Here is an 18,002-nt window from a genome sequence, read left to right as displayed (position 1 = left end):
AGTTGGAATTATCGGTTGGGAACTGAATAGAAAAAGACTTGTTTTTGAAAGTTGGGATGATTTTTTTGACTTGCAAAAACCAATAATCAGTTGGTACTGTAGCTGGAACAGTGCCGTTCCAGCTGCAGTACCGGCCCTGGCTGGGGGCAAACACAGCCAATGAACCCGGGCCTAATCCAAAAGTGCACCAACACACGTGGTACCTTTATGTTCCTAAGAAATAAAAGATTTTGAAAGAGAGAAAAACCTCTTTTATATTGCCCTAACTCCTAAGATTATTATTATTATTATTATTATTATTATTATTTTGACATGTTTTTGACATGTCCGCATAAGAGGAGGGAGGGAGATTTGAACTAGTGACCTCTATTTTATTAAGCGTGGTCCTAGCCGATTGAGCTACCTTTTGAGGACAACTCCTAAAATTATGAGATAATAGTTTAAAAAAGAAAAAAGTTCAAAGCATATGATGAGAGGAACACTTTATGTACTTATTTGGCTTAAGAGAAAGGGAATGCGACAGAGCGCAACATATGCAACGTTTATGTGAAACCTTGGCCCATCATCATGTTTGTCACGTTGAATGTACTTAAAAGTTACTTAGCTGATCAGAGAGCACGTCCACCCTAAATAGTTTTATGATGTTCAAAGGTTGGTAATTCATGTAAATTGTGTAATTCTATACAAACAACATAACGATATGCAAAAGCCATAGAAAATAAGAAGAGATTTTCTTAAGCTCGGTTTTACAAAATAAATATTTTAAAACAATTTTTTGTTATGCTAAATTAAATGTTTTTCAAGAGAAGTTTTTAAAGAAATGTTTTAATCCCACCGGTTTCGAACTAGTTGGGAATGTTGCTTGCAAAGCTTTTTCGTTTATCCATTATATTCGAACTAGTGACTTTCGCTTCATTAGGCGTGGTCCTAACTGATTGAGCTACCTCTTGGAGACGATTTTTTTTCATCTTATTTTCATGATGTGACTAAGAGGAAAAAGAGAGATTTTCAAAAACTCTTGTTATGCTATTTTTTATGATCTTTCATTTTCGCATTTAAATTCTATAAAGTTTTAAACTCATGCATTTGTTATGTTCAAGTTAATGCTACAGTATGTCTTTGAGATCTTAAGCTTTTAAGAGGAAGAGAAGAAGACAAAGACAAATTGTGAAAAAAAAAAGAAAAAAAAAGAACGTAGAAGATATTAACAATGTCCAGTGATGAAAAGAGACAAATTGTGAAGAAGTCCGATAACCAGTCCAAGAAGAAGAAGATACTAACAGAAGAAGAAGAAGCCCGATAACTGGTGCAAGTGGACCACTACTTGGACCACATCACGTCCACCATGCACAAGTTGAGTTCAATGCGCTGACTCGATAACCACTCAAGTCGGCTCATTTTTTGTCGGTTTCCAGTCTAAGTTGGGCCCCTTATGGTTTTTGGCCTAAGTCAACCCTTTTCAAGACAAATTTAGATAAGCAAATTCGTTAACCCCATTAACCACCCAAGTGGGCCAGCTCACGCGCTTCACGTGTGTCGGATTCGAGTTAGTCGATTCAATAACTGTTCAAGTGGGCTCATTTGTTGATTTAGCTCAAGTCGGCCCAATTTTTGCTTTTAGGCCCTTGCGCTGTTGTTGGCCGCTGCTGCCGCTTCTTCCGCAGTGTTTGCTGTCAGTCTTCACACCAGCCTCAGTCAGTTCAGCCACCGTCTTCAGCCAGTTCCCGATCGGAGCCCAAAAAAATAATCCATTGTTTCTGACAAACCAAACCCCTTGCTTGGATTTCAATGGCCAACCGATCTCCATCAGCGTATATTTTCTCCGTTGAATGCAAAGCACGATCAATTTTGACGGAGTTGGTGTTCAAGGACTAGAATTACTTCCGTTTGGTGGAAGTAATCAAATAATTACAACAATAAAGGAGGATCCAAGATTCCAAATACCTCCTTTTCTGCTTAATTACTACTATTAATGCCATTATGCATACACGATAACATTAGATTACAACTCACCATAACTAAACACAACCACCAAGGACTCTAGCATCACCCGAGACGATGAACAAACCGGTAAGGCAATAACGCTCTTCAATGGCGGGATTGTATTATTATAAATACCGTATTCTACAACGCAAAACACCCACTTGCGTCTTACATAGAATATGATCAGAATCTCAAATCCTCTTAAAAAAGATTTAATAATAAAAATATAAAAGCATATTGATTAATTTGAAGACTAATTATATATGCAGCTGACACGCAGAAAGGGTTGGAGAATGGGAGTACCTTAATTATTTCATTTGCCCATTTGCTTTTGCATGAACGCCCTCACTTCCTCTATTAACGAACCATATTCGGGCATCACGCCGAAATTCCAGAACCCGTGGATCGCAGTCGGATAATCCACCAGGTGTACCTCTTTTCCGGATCTTTTCAGACCATCGTAGTACCTCAGGTCCCAATCCCGTAACAGGTCGAACCCTCCAATTACAACAAGCGTAGCCGGGAACCTCACGCCCGATATTTCACCCGCATTCGGCCCGAACACATTCGCCGCCGGGTGGTCCCTGTTCGATCCTTCCGGCAAAAAAGCTCTCCAATACCAGTCCGTCCCGTCCAATCTCAGAGTCGGGCCCCAGAATAATCGTTTCTCGGACTCGACCCGCTCCTCCCCTCCGAAAAACGGCTGTACTGCTATGAGCCCGAGGAGGTTCACCCTCTTGAAGCCGTACTCGCCGGCTCTGACCGCTACGAAGTGGGCCAAGTTCCCTCCGGCACTTTCTCCGGCGATAAAGCAACGGTTAAGATCAGCATTGGGTGGCAGATCGCGTCCGTCCATTTCGTCGATGAATCTCAGCGCGTCGAACCCTTCTTCGTACTGGGACGGAAACCGATGCTCCGGCGCCAGCCGGTAGTTGACGGAGAAGACGATGGCGCGGAGCTCTCGGGCGAACTTGCGCGCCTGTTTGTCCACCGAAATCGAGTTGGCTTGGCCGAGGATGTAGCCGCCGCCGTGGAAGAACACGATGACGGGCATGCCGACAACATCGTTTGGATCGCTGCCAGTGGGGGAGGGGGCTGGGTTGTAGATTCGGAACCAGAGGTCGCGAGAAGGATCGACGGTGATGTCGGAGGAGGAAACGCCATCGAGGGGTTTGAAAGAGGGAGGAGCTTTGAAGTCGAAGAAGTTGATGAGGCCGCGGTTGATGGTCCCGTTGGGGCGTAATGCGGCGTCGAAGATCCACGAAGTTGATGCCCTAAAGAGCTTCACATTCCATGGGATGTTTGGTTTGGGGTTTGCAGTTTGTGCAGACATTTTCGTCGCTGCGAGATATCTCTCCCTCTCTCCTCTCTCCTCTCTTTGGGGACTCGGAAAATAATTGCTTGTGTAAAGCTTTTTGTTATCTTCAACGTGAAAACATTTGCCTTCAACGTGTGGACCCATTCTTGAGATTCCATTGAGAGACAATTTGATGCAGAATCGGTCCTACAATAATTATTCAGGGCGACCAACATTACTCTGAATATCTAATAATGCAGTTGAAGTATTTTTCCTGATTATTATCTTCAATAATAATTTAAAATATTACATCAACTTTAAAAACACACGATGACATTTGAATATTATTTGGTATTACTCATATTTTTAATATGATAAACACAGTTTACTGTTTACCTCAGTTCGCATGTATTGGTTGTTGTTAAATGTATTAATAGCTGAAAAGTTAACTCAAGATCAGTTTGGAGTGTAAAATTATGTGGTAGAAAGTATTTTGGGAAAGGGAGAGAAAGTGTAGTGTATACTGGCAACAATTATTCCAGTAGAAAAATATCCTGAGAAAGTAGAAAGGTGTGGTGGAGCAATTATGGAGAAGAGATACAACCATTTTTGCCCCTCCTCTTCCTACTCATGCTTCTTGTCCTTGTCTTCCTCTTCTCCTTGGTTCGGTGCGAACATCATGTTCTTTTCTTCAAGAGTTCTTATCTTTAATACACTCTTCTTTCTTCTTCAAAAGGCTTTCATTATCGGGTAAACTTTGATGCCTAAATCAATTTATTGGAATGTGACGCACAAGATTTCCGTTGTCTTTGGTATCTAGTGTAGGGCCTATTTATAGGGAGAGAAATTGAGTTAGACATTGACTAAATCTCATATTTCAACTTGACGTGGGAGTGGGAGTGTTGAGAGTTTTAATTGGATATGGATAGACTCATACTCCAATGGTGTTTTCCTTATATTAGGGGATAAAGATCTCTTAAACCTTCTATATTGAAGTGAATGTCTGAATATCCCAAGAGGTGTTTGTCCCTGGACTTGTGTGTAATGGATGACTCTAGGTCCTGGGATAAGTCCGCTCCTAAGACTCGATCATAATATGCTCTACATCCTCCCAAGGATATTTGTCAGGGAGTGACCGCCGGGTATTATTCATATTCTCTCGAGATATGCCAATCCCGGGAGTTTTGCTATCTAAGTAATGGATACGCTTTGTGGACTTATCATTAGTGTTGAAACTCGAGATCTGATGAACTGGTTGAGTGGAATTTTTCCAACATAAATGCTGCTAGTTTGCGAGATTTTAATGTTTGTTCCGCATGGAAACGCAAAGCATAATTTAGATCATGAAGAATTGGGAAATTGTTCAAGTCTATGGAGTAGGTGAAGACATTAATTACATGGTGTCATGGTGTCATGGTGATTATGTCGGTTGATAAGATACATAGATGAGGTGGCTCATGGCTTGAGAAAGGAAAGCGGTTTGTATCTTGGGATTTGGCTTCTATACGGTAGTGCAAATTACTGCACATCTGCTGTAGTTTACACGGATGGTCGAGATTTGATCAATACATTTTTAACCCAAAAACTAACGGAAACATTTTTTCTGTTGAATTTTCTTTCGTTCCGCAACAAATCAAAATACTTTAAACTTCCTCAACACTGCCTTTCTTAATTAACATTTTCAAAAACTCTGAATTTTGTACAAACCCATCTCAAGATTCCGTTCTTGATTGCGAAGTTGCCTCCCCAGCTGGATCAAACTTCCACCGGCACAACACCCCTGCAACACTCAATCACTACATTGGGTTCAAACTCTACCCTCATTTCCTGGAGATCTTTGTTCGACATTCTAGCAAACATGTTACGAGCATAAGTTACATAACCGCATTCCACATATTCTTCAATCATCGTATAGCAAAAATATATATCAAATCCAAAACCCATCCTTATTGAGATAGAACACACCATCTCCCCAAATATTACATCCCTCTAAAGCGTTGAAACAACGTGATTTACAATTGGAAACGTAAAACTATCATGAGGCTTGAAGCAACAAAGACGGGTTCTAACTCTTTTTATACTAAGAGATATCTGGCATGGGTTTGTATCAGAGTTTGATGGTCCTTAATTGCTGAATCCAATAGCCAAGAAGAAGAAGAAGAAGAAGAAGAAGATATGGGGAGGTATTTTCGCCTTCCCCTTAATTACTGGCGTCAAAGTGTAATTTGCTTTGAGTTTTTGAGAAAAAACTAACCATTATGAATGCATTTGCCACATAAGATGAGAAGTCACAGAAACACGTCTCAAATTCCTGGGGTGAAACGAAAAAAAAAAAAGAAAAAAGAAAGATGAAGCCATGCACTAAGAATTACAGATCAAATAGATGAGCTACAATGACTAGATATAAACAAAAAATCAAGTCATTAATTTTGTACATAAAAAGAAGTACATCTTAATTCTTTCAAAGACAAAAGAAAGTGGAAGGTTTAATTACAGATTTCCACAAAATTACAAGTTAATATTCGATTTTCCACTTGGTGGGTGCCTTTTTCGTCCCCAAATCCACCGTTTTTCCTCCAAATTACTACTTTTTATGTTACTTTTTTACTCATCAAAACTTTCTTAGCTCATTTGTTATTTTGTTTCATATTATCTTTTTTTGGATAAATTTAATTATTTAATCAACATTTTAAAACTAGGCCTGCGTATCGGTCAAAACGGTCCGGTTTTGGCTCTTATCGGTTATTAACCGATAATTTTTGATTAAACGGTTTATTAACCGATACCGAACCAATAAGAATTTTAACCGAAATTATCAGTTATAACGGTATACGGTTAAACGGTTCGGTTAAACCGGTTAACTGATTTAACCGTGGACTTTATATTGATTTATTTTGTTGGGCAAAAAATGAGTTTTTTTGACTTTTGAGAGCCCAAATACTTTTTGTTTGGCTAAAATAACTTATTAAAAATAAGTTATTTTAGGGCCCAAATACTTTTTGTTGGGACCCAAATATTTGTTTTTTGGAATAAAAATTGAAGCTTTTTTATATTGATCTATCACAATTTTTTTTATATTATAAAATACATTTTTCCAAAGCAAATTGACTAATTAACATAATGAATGCTAATTAGACTAACAAAACTAGTTAATGAAAAATGCTTTCACCAAAGGCAAAGAAATCTCATCCAATGCCATCACTAAAAAAAAAAGATCAAACCTACCCAAACCCAAATTAAGATAAGGTTACATAGGTATATATATAATTCCAAAACTACGTCGTTTTGGCATTCTTATTTAATGGTTTATATCGGTTAAACTGTTAACCGATATGAAATTTCTAACCGAACCGATAAGGATACCGGTATAAAAAATTTAACCGATAAGGATATCGGTATATCGGTTACGGTTAATATCGGTTTGGTCGAAACCGGTACACGGCCGGTAATCGGTAACCGGTTAATCTGTCCACTCCTATTTAAAACTCCTCTAACGTGTGGGTTCAAACTCATTTTTAATAGGTGAAGCCCAACATGTAAAAATTTAATTTAAATGAGGGTAAATTGATGTGGTCAAGGTTCTAACTCAAGACAGTTGACTCTAATACCATATTAAATAAACACTTGTTCCAAAAACTTAAGCTTAATAGAAAAAGATAAATTTCATTTAATCAACACTTTAACGTTATTCAAATTCCTAATTTACTTTGGCTTTTATTTGTCCTCTGCTTTGTTGGTATTGTCCAAACTTTCAGTTTCTAATTAGTAACGTTGCAAGCGGGGAAACAATTATTCCGTAATTCTTGACGAATTTACAATAATATCCTGTTAGACCAAAGAAGCCCCGTAATCGGTAATTCCGCTACGGTTCTCGGTCAAGGCCATTCTTGCATAACCCTTTTTTAAAATCAACAATTAACAATATCTATCAGTATTCAAATAGATTTCAATTTTTAACTTATTTCATTAATTTTGCTATTAATTAATTCGTTTATGATGTGGGGAATTTCTGGTCATACCTTGTTGTCCAGGCAGAGAGAAGTCAGATTTTTATTTTCTTTAATTCGAAAGGCAAGATGAAGCCATCAATGTGCTATTCTATACGGCTGAAATAATAGTAACACATGTTTGAAGAGATCACTTAATAGGAGTTTAGACGATAAAAACTAGATGCACTTCCTCAAGACTAATAGAAGTATACCTTAGTACCCGCCCCACCAAAAAGTACTCTAGCATCCTCCAAGCCAATGAACAACCAATATAACGCCTCCATAGCATGATTCTATTATTATAAATACCCTATGCTACAACCATACCAAGTTGGGTCTCTGAGTCTCTCTCTCTCTCTCTCTCTGTGTTGGGGGGTAAGCCAAATATTAGAGTTACAAAGCGACGATCCAGAAGACAATTGCAGCTACAAGGCTAAATAGTAGCTTAGAGTTGAGACTGAAAAATTAGAATAAAAGCATTAAAAAAATCGCCAGTAAAGGTAGCTTAATCAGCTGTGGACTACGGCTAGTGAAGTGAAGGTCACTAATTCGAATCCCCTCTCCCCTTTCTTTGTGTAGATATGCTAAAAAATAAAAATAAATAAAAAGCATTAAAAAATCTGTTCTATAATTGTGTTCTTATGACAGGAGAGACAATTTGGCAGTCCCATCAGCCGATCAGAATTCATTAAAAATTTAAAAAATTTGATCACTCCTATGTGCAACATTTCTTTTTAATTACTCTCTCAATAATGCAGTTGAAATATTTTTCAATATTTAATAATATAATTGAGTTTCTTGATTGTTTTAAGGGTAAATATATTATAAATTCATTAGTCAATTCGTCAAAATTGTAAAATTCTTAAGGTTTTTTTTTTTTTTTTTTTTTTTTGTAAAGATTTTTTACTTCCTGAGTTAATCAAAATGCGAAATAAATTCCCATTGTTAAATTTTTCTCAAATTTATGTAATGCTCGTTAGTCCCAATCAAAATGCACCGTTTAGCCACGTCAGCATAATAATTGTTTTATTAATTTAATTTTTAAAAATAAAGATAAAAAAATTTGAGGGGTGGCCGGAAAGCCAGCCTTGACCCCCTGGCCCTGGGAGTGGCCGCAAGCCAACCCCAGGAGGTAGTTGGGCGGGTGTTTGGACTGGTGATGGCTTGGATGGTAGAGGTAGATGATGATGAAGAGGCCAACGGTGCAGAGATGAAGTTCGATGAAAGGCTTCAAAGAGAAAAAGAAAGGGATGGTAGTAGGTGTTGGGTGACGACGTAAGTCATTCTTATTGGGTGGTATTGAGCCTATCTTAATCCTAAAAACTAGTTCAAGAAGTGAGGCTTTTCCTTACACTTATAAACTGACCACCAGCCCCTTTCATAAACCGATGTGGGATAACCCCAACAATTCTTCACTGCTATGATACCATATATATTAGAAGAGGAATTCGATTTCGCTCACAGTGCAAAATGGTTTTTTTTTTTGCTGAAATTGTGATTCATTGTTTTCTGCCGCTAATAAGAATCACAAACGTTTCTTAGACAGTTAGTTTCTATTTTAGTTTTGTTGCCTTTTCTTATGCTCAACATGCTGCTAGCCCTCTTCCTTCCAAGTTCTTGTCCATGGTATTTCTTGGAAGGACAAGAATTGGACATAAGTTTCTTCATTCTACACGTCTAGATGCTTACTTTCTCTTGGCTCATTCTATGGCTGTATCTGGCAGGTGCAGGAACATAATCATCCCCACATACTTCTTCTGCAAATTGGGAACACTTTCTGCAAACTGCCTGGTGGGCGTTTGAAGCCAGGAGAGAATGGTATGATATTTCCTCTGTTATAATTATCACAGGGCCTGAGTTTTCTTCTTGTTTTTCTCCCTGCTTCATGAATTTCTTAGTATGAAGTTTTTTCTTTCTTCTGTTTACTTTATGTGATTACAGAAATTGAGGGTTTGAAAAGGAAGCTGACCAGCAAGCTTGGTGCTACTGTGCCTGCCCTTGTGCCAGACTGGCAGGTATTATTCTATTTTATTTCGTCTATGAGTATTGGATGAGAGGAGATGCGAGAAATTAATATGGGGATTGGAAACATATGTGTATTATGACAGAAAGTGAGTGGAGACGAAAAGAAAATAGTAATAGACATAGGCAGAATTGCCATATCATCTGAGAATGATGGAAGACAACCAACGACTGAGAAGAAAAAACTTCATGCAACTGTCGGAGCTCGCCCACATGAAAAACAGAGAAAATGAAGAACAGAGTATGCGAGCACAGAAAGTATTCTTTGGTTGAATCACTAGGATTTTTGTATTAATGAATAAAAAATGTACAAAAGAGTATTTATACAAAAGACTTTGCTGTAAAAATACACTCAACTAATAATAAACTTCTCCACTAAGTTTCAACTAATCAAACACATGTTTAATCCTAATCCAGCACATTTTTCATGTGTGTTCCAATACAGCTCATGCCAGCTAATTTAACACATGTTTCATGTGTATTCCAATACCCCCCTCAAGATGAACAATGTATATTAATAATGTTCATCTTGGATAGAAGTGTTTGAAAAACATCAGAACCAAGAGCCTTAGTGAACAAATCAGCTAGTTGATTAGTAGAAGAAAAATGAAGTGTTCGAACTAGGCCAAGTTGGATCTTTTCTCGCACAACATGGCAGTCGATTTCAATATGTTTAGTCCTCTCGTGGTAAATAGGATTAGCAGCTATATGAAGAGCTGCTTTACTGTCACAGAATAAAAGAGCAGCTTGAGGATGAGGAATCTGAAAATCCTTGAGCAAATGAAGCAGCCAAGTTTACTCACACAAAGCAGCTGCCATAGAACGATATTCGGCTTCAGCTGATGATATGGAAATTGTGGTTTGCTTCTTAGACTTCCAAGAGATTAATGAATCTCCTAAGAAAACACAAAAAACAGATACTGATCTTCTGGTGTCTGGACAACCAGCCCAATCAGAGTCACAAAAAGCCTTTAAATGAAGAGCTGAAGATGCTAGAAAGAAAATCCCTTGGCCAGGAGCTGCTTTGATGTATCTGAGAATTCTATATGCAACATCAAGGTGAGGCTGCCGAGGAGCTTGCATAAACTGACTCAAAGTGTGGACTGAATATGTTAAATCAGGCCTAGTGATTGTGAGATAGAGCAGCCTTCTAATCAACCTTCGATACATTGTGGGATCATCAAGTAAGGCTCCATCCATAGCAGAAAACTTGGTATTAGATTCCATAGGAAATTTGGAAGGCTTTGCAGCTAAATGACCAGCATCACTGAGAATATCTAGAGCAAATTTTCTTTGACATAGTGAAATCCCTTGAGAATTTCGAGCAATCTCCAACCCAAGAAAAAACTTCAAAGGACCCAAGTCTTTCAACTTAAACTGAGTGTTCAAAAACACAATCAAATCTGCTATAGCTTGACCATCATTGCTAGCTAGAACTATGTCATCAACATAAACTAAAAGGGCCATAAAAGAAGAACCTTTGGACTTAGTAAACAATGAATAATCGGCTTTGGATTGAATGAACCCGTGAGCAAGCAGAGTTGAGGAAAATTTGCTGAACCATTGTCGAGAGGCCTGTTTTAGACCATATAAAGACTTGTTCAAACGACAAACCCTATTGTCTCCCTTGGTGCCAAAGCCAAGAGGTGGTTTCATATACACTTCTTCATCTAGATCTCCATGCAAAAATGCATTGTTTACATCTAGTTGATGAAGCTCCCAATTATTGATTGCTGCCAATGCAAGTAAACACCGGACTATGGTGAGTTTAGCCACTGGAGAGAAGGTTTCAAAGTAGTCCAAGCCTTCACATTGAGTGAATCCTTTGGCTACAAGTCTGGCTTTGTTCCTTTCAACTGACCCATCTGCTTTGTGCTTCACCTTGCAAACCCATTTACACCCAATAGCAACTTACACAAGAGTCCATGTATTATTATCTTCAAGAGCTTTGATTTCAGCTTGCATTGCTTCACGCCAACATGCATGCTGAATAGCTTGGTGATAATATTGTGGCTCAACATGTGTTGAAACCGAAAGAAGAAAATGTTTATAAGAAGGGGGCAATTTATCATATGAAAGGACAGATGAGAGATTATAAGAAATACCTGAATCCATTGGATGAATGCTTTGAGGTAATAAGGATGAAGTAGTTGCCATTTGACAATGAAAATGTTGTAAGTAACTAGGCTTATGTTTAATCCTAGATGATTTTCTAATGGGAATACTAGGAACATGTGTACTATGAACAGAATCCAAATGTGTTTCATGATTATTGGGTTCAGAAACATCATTAGAAATAGAAAGAACATGATTATTAACAATATCAATAAAATGATTTGGAATAGAAACGGAATTATCATCATAATCTGGAATAGGAGTTGGAAGAACAGTGTTATGTTGTATAATATGAGAGAGTTTAAAGTTTGGATGGTAGGGAAAAACACTTTCATTGAATATAACATCACGAGAAATAAAAATTATTTTAGTGGACAAATCAAACAATTTATATCCTTTGATGTTATATGGATATCCAAAGAAAACACATGGCTTTGCTCTTGAATAAAACTTAGATCGATTTCTAGTGAGAGTTGAAGCAAAACACAAACAACCAAATATTCGAAGATGAGAATAATTTGGAGGAGTTGAAATCAGACACTCATAGGGTGTTTTGTTAGACAAAATAGGAGTAGGAATTCTGTTGATTATATGAACAGCAGAAAGAATACATTCACCCCAAAAAATGAGTGGCAGATTAGCTTGAAATCTTAGAGCTCGTGCTACATTTAGCAAGTGTTGATGTTTTCTTTCAACTATTGAGTTTTGTTGAGGTGTCTCAACACAACTCAATTGATGAATGATGCCTTTGGATTGGTAAAAATCAAATAGCTGGAATTCAAGACCATTGTTACTTCGAATGCATTTGACTTTAGATTCAAATTGGGTTTCAATCATATGAACAAAGGATTTAATCAAATTTCTGGTTTAAAACTTAGCAACCATTAGATGAACCCAAGTGAATCTAGAATAATCATCTACTATGGTGAGAAAATATTTAACACCATTGAAAGAATTAGTAGAAAAGTGACCCCAAATGTCACAATGCAGCAAATCAAAAGCTTTATTAGAAACATAATGGCTTACAGGAAAACGTAATCTTTGTTGCTTAGCCAAAGGGCAAATAGTAAAACACTTATTGGAGTCAACAGATATGCTAGAATCTAATTGACTTAGAAGCTTAAGGCGTGAAGAAGACAAATGACCTAAATGGTAATGCCATACATCTGAAGAAACATTCTTAATAGAAAGACTAACAACAGGAATTGAAGTGCTTGATACAGGCTTTACTGGTTTATTGACCAAATAGAACAAGCCTTCATGTTCCTTACCCACTCCAATCATTCTCCAAGTCAACAGGTGCTGAATAAAACAGAAATCAGCAAGAAAAATGAGACAACAAGAAAGAATTTTAGTTAGTTTACTTGCTGAAATGAGATTGAAAGTGAAAGATGGAACACAAAGCACATTGGTTAAAATGAATGAAGCAGAAATTTGAACTGTGCCAACATGTGTAACTGAACAAATTGACCATTAGGTAGTTTTACAAATTTAGAAACAGTTGATGTCATTGTAGTAAGAAAAGAAAGGGAACAGACCATATGGTCAGTAGCACCTGTATCTATAATCCAGGGATTGTTTTCAAATTGGGAGGCAACTTGAAAAGATGAAATGGATGAGAAAACAGAGTGCGGAGATTGAATTAGAAAGTAAGTACCTGACATCTGAGACACTAGGTGACTCTGATGTTCACCTGCTTGAATGACTGGTGGAGCCATATCAGACTTTGGCTGTAGCAAAGCAAGCAATTGCTGAATTTGCTCCTAATTGATTGGCAAACTTGTAGGCAGATTGGTTGACAAGTTGCGGGATGACTCAAGATCAGAAACTTGATGAACAGCGTGATTGGCAGCAGGTCTCCCTTTGGTAAATTTGAAACCAGGTGGGAAACCGTGTAGTCTGTAACACTTTTCAACAGTATGTCCATAGACACCACAATGAGTGCATGTAGGTCTATCCTTGCGGATGACATTCGATTTACCAAATCGAGTACTCGCATAAGTATGAGAAGAATTGGAAGATGAAGAAGCAACCTGACATTATTAACCATCATGGCAGTAGTATTATGAAACATGGAATCAATCGAACCAGAAATCATCCTTTGGCGTTCATCTTGAACAACCAAGGAGAACACCTTGTTAATAGGTGGAAGTGGATCCATTAACAGTATTTGGCCTCTCACATGGGATAAAGAGTCATTCAATCCCATGAGGAACTGAAGAATATACTCCTGGTGATGATACTTAGAGAGAGTTTTCACACCACCACAAGTACATTTACCACACAAATAGATTGGTATTGGACGATACATGAGTAATTCATCCCACAATCCTTTGAGAGCTGTGTAGTAAGTGCTTACCGATTGATTCTCCTGAGTAATTGCAGAAATTGCCTTCTGAATTTGGAAGATCCTCGGGCCATTCTGCTGAGAAAAACGATCACGAAGATCATTCCACATAGTTTCTGCTGAATCAATAAAAATGACATTGGTTGCAATTTCCTTCGTCACAGAATTGATGAGCCAAGAAAGAACCATATTATTGCAACGTGTCCATGCAAAGTAATCTGGATCAGAAGGCAGTGGTTTTGGCAGTTGACCATTGATGAACTAGAGCTTGTTTTTCGCTGTCAAGGCCATGGTCATGGATCTAGCCCATGTGTAGTAGTTTTCTCCATTGAGTGGAGAGGAAACAATCACCGAACCAGGACTGTCACCATGGTGAAGAAACAATGGATTTGAATCTATTACAGAGTTAACAGAAGTTGAAGAAGTTGAAGAATTCGAAAGATTAGACTCCATGGAACAAGATGAAGCCATGATTACAAAAAAAAATCAAGAAGAAATCTGAATAGAAAGGAATGAACACAGAAGAAAATTGAGCTACCATATCAAATGTGAGATTCAATATGTTGTGGATGAATGAAAAACATAGAAAATGAAGAACAGAGTATGCGAGCACAGAAAGTATTCTTTGGTTGAATCACTAGGATTTTTGTATTAATGAATAAAAAATGTACAGAAGAGTATTTATACAAAAGACTTTGCTGTAAAAATACACTCAACTAATAATAACTTCTCCACTAAGTTTCAGCTAATCAAACACATGTTTAATCCAAATCCAGCACATGTTTCATGTGTGTTCCAATACAGCTCATGCCAGCTAATTTAACACATGTTTCATGTGTATTCCAATAACAACATCATCTACTTCATTCAAAACCATGTAAAACCGGCGCCGTTTGAGCAAAGAAGCTGTGATTTTACAGCTGCTCCTCATAGAGTTGGATTCTTCATGCCGAATGCAAAGTGCTGTTAATTATGTGGGCGTTCATGGGGCTAAAAGCTGCAGCCTAAGCCTTGGTAAGCCGGCTCTGGTGGCTTCAAATGAGGAAAAGAATACTACTGTGAAGCTCTTTGGAGTCCCTCTCTCAGTGGGAAGAAGAGATTGTATTCAGAAAAGGTTTCAGATGTTGTCAACTTGTCACCCAACACCCGCTACCATCCCTTTCTTTTTTCTCTTTGAAGCCTTTCATCGAACATCATCTCTGCACCCTTGGCCTCTTCATCATCGTCTACCTCTACCATCCAAGCCATCACCGGTCCAAACACCAGCCCAAGGAAACAAAAATCAGTAAATTGCCACTCAGATATACAGTATAACATTTGACCAATCCAAAACAACATAAACATACGCTTTGGTCTCTTTCCCAACATATTCTCAGTAACCAAACAGAGAATACCAAAAATATCAAACACCCAGAAAGCAAAACGATGAATCACCAAAATGAGAAATACCCGTCAAAATCAGACCTAAAACGACCACAAATGCTCACATAACCATGCGAAAATTAAAAACCCAAAAACAGAGCTACCCCTTCAATTTTATTTTTAATTTTTTTTAAATAAAATTAATAAACAAATTTATTATGCTAACGTGGCAAAATAGTGCGTTTTGATTGGGATTAACTGGCATTACACAAATTTGAGGAAATTTAACGGTGGGGATTTATTTGGCATTTCAATTGACCTAGAAAGTAAAGAATCTAAAAAAAAAAAAAAACTTAGGAATTTTTACATTTTAGCGGATTCATTGATATATATATATATATATATATATATATATATATATATATATCCAAGTGGTGTCCAAATTTAAAAATAAAAATAAAAATTCATTTTTATAAAATTACCATTGGTTGTTTGGGGGGAGGGGGGACATTCTCAATTGGGTGGTAGTTTTCTAGTAATTTTAGAAGTCCCTCTTGTGTCTTTCTTGAATCCATCTAAGAATGATGTGGCTATTAAAATTACTATTGGGCTTGTAATTTATCATTATTGGATTTTGATTAAATGGTGATTTTAATAGCCACATTATTCTTGGAGTGACTCAAGAGGGACACAAGAGAGACTTCTAGAATTACTCATAGTTTGAGGGGAGTATATAGACTTTTCCTTAAAAGAAATTATAACATTAATTAGAGCATTAAACATAACTTCATTCATGCGCATGGAATATGATCCTCTCTTTGGTTAGTTATATTTTAGGGATATTTTTATCTTTTCAGAGATCTTAATTCCATGCGCATCTAACCATGACTATGTGACATGAGCCCCCGTTTTACTTTAAAACTTTTCTTTCTTTTGTTTGATAAAAATCATTTAAATACAAATTGATTCCTAAAATGAAGGTAAACTTTTGTAAAGATATGTACAGGTTTTGAAAAAACTTAATGCTATAAAGCACTTTGTAGAAGTGTTAAGCTAAAATACAATTTTCGGGAAAACAAAACAATAGAAACTTTTCTTCTCGCTTAAAATATCTAGAAACTCAATATTAGCTTTTGATATTCTCGTAAGCCCATTTCTTATTCAAGCATCAAGCATACAACTCTACTCAACGCATCAAGCATACAACTCCGCTCGATCTAACTTGTGATGCGCATAAAACTCTTCTTGACCTAAAGCATCAAGCGTATAACCCCACTCAACCTAGAGCATCAAATGTACAACCCTAGTATGCATATTAGGTGCAATCGGGGTAAGATCACGCAACATACCGTGAAAAAAAAAAAAAAAAAAAAAAAAAACTTTGGCTACAAGTTTTAGGTCACGCATATGACCTCAATCTGGAAAAACTCTTTTCAAAATGTATGTCCCAACCATTAATCTCTTTTCGGGCTCAAAATCAATTGTCTTCCCCTCCAAATTAATATTTCAGTTTTTTTCAGCTGTTTTAGAAAATATATTTTTAATTCATGTTTTTGAAGTGGGGTGTTACATCCACTTCCTAAAAGCATCACACAACAAGTTTCTAAATATTTATCTACTTTATTTAAATACTATTTTTTTATTGGTTTTAGTTAGTTGGTTTCTTGGTTGGAAGGGTTATATTTTTTTTCCCACTTCCTTACATTAATGAAACAATTGACTGAGTTGGGAATTGAACTAGATCTTCTCTAATTCATTTGAATTGGAGAGTATCTTGTTCATTATATTTTAAGGATATTTTTATTATTTTACTTTTTGAAGAAACAAAAATGTCTCTCAAATAGGCCTGGGTATCGGTCAAAATGGTCCGGTTAAGGACCTTATCGGTTATTAACCGATAATTTTCGGTTAAACGGTTTATTAATCGATACCGAACCAATAAGAATTTTAACCGATAATTTCGGTTAAAACGGTACACGGTTAAACGGTCCGGTTAAACCGGTTAACCGATTTAACCCAGAGCTTTATATTGATTTATTTTGTTGGGCCAAAAACCAAAAATAAGTTTTTTTTACTTTTGAGAGCCCAAATACTTTTTGTTGGGCTAAAATAATTTATTAAAAATGAGTTGTTTTAGGGATCAAATATTTTTTGTTGGGACCCAAATATTTGTTTTTTGGGCTAAAAATTGAAACTTTTTTATATTGATCCACTTCAACCTTTTTTTTTTTTTTTTTTTTTTAATATTATAAAATACATTTTTTCAAAGCAAATGGACTAATTAACATAATGAATGCTAATTAGACTAGCAAAACTAGTTAATGAAAAATGCTTTTACCAAAGGCAAAGAAATTTCATCAAATGCCATCACTTAAAAAAAAAACATCAAACCTACCCAAACTCAAATTAAAATAAAATTCATTAATGAATAATAAACAAAGTATTAACTAATTAAAGTCACTTAGCAAAAGGAAAATAAGTCATGGGCAACACCATTACACAAATTCGGAAACCTGTGTCACTTGTGGGAATTTAGAAACCTCTCTAAAAGACTAAACGGCGCCGTTTTGGGACTAGGACTTAAAAAAAAAAAAAAAAAAATCCGGTTTCTTATCGGTTAACCGATAAGAACCGCTTAACCGGACCGGACCGAATTCCGGTTTACTTTTTTTAACCGATAAGGATATCGGCATATCGGCTACGGTTTATATCGGTTCGGTCGAAGCCGGTAGACGGCCGATTAAACAGTAACGGTTAATTTGCCCACCCCTACTCTCAAATATAATTTACTGAAAACTTTCCCTTGGTTCCTAAATTCAGGGAACGGTCCTATGTTTCTGTTGAATGTAAAAAATTTGTTGGTCTTTGCAATAAATTCAGCTGATTG

At 36.8% G+C, this 18,002-nt stretch overlaps 1 protein-coding gene across 1 annotated transcript; it reads right to left on the bottom strand.

The window, feature by feature from the left end:
• Window positions 1–1,203: 1,203 nt before the first annotated feature.
• On the bottom strand, window positions 1,204–3,460 carry LOC132181305 (probable carboxylesterase 18). The gene has a single exon (XM_059594468.1). It carries the CDS (start codon window positions 3,443–3,445, stop codon window positions 2,297–2,299), a length of 1,149 nt encoding a protein of 382 aa, XP_059450451.1. The 5' UTR covers window positions 3,446–3,460; the 3' UTR covers window positions 1,204–2,296.
• Between the last annotated feature and the right edge of the window lie 14,542 nt (window positions 3,461–18,002).

The sequence above is a fragment of the Corylus avellana genome, chromosome ca5 (assembly GCF_901000735.1).
Source record: "Corylus avellana chromosome ca5, CavTom2PMs-1.0".
Classification (NCBI taxonomy): Eukaryota; Viridiplantae; Streptophyta; class Magnoliopsida; order Fagales; family Betulaceae; genus Corylus; species Corylus avellana.
Note: the sequence above shows the minus strand (reverse complement) of the source record. Positions and strands in the feature narration are given on the sequence as shown.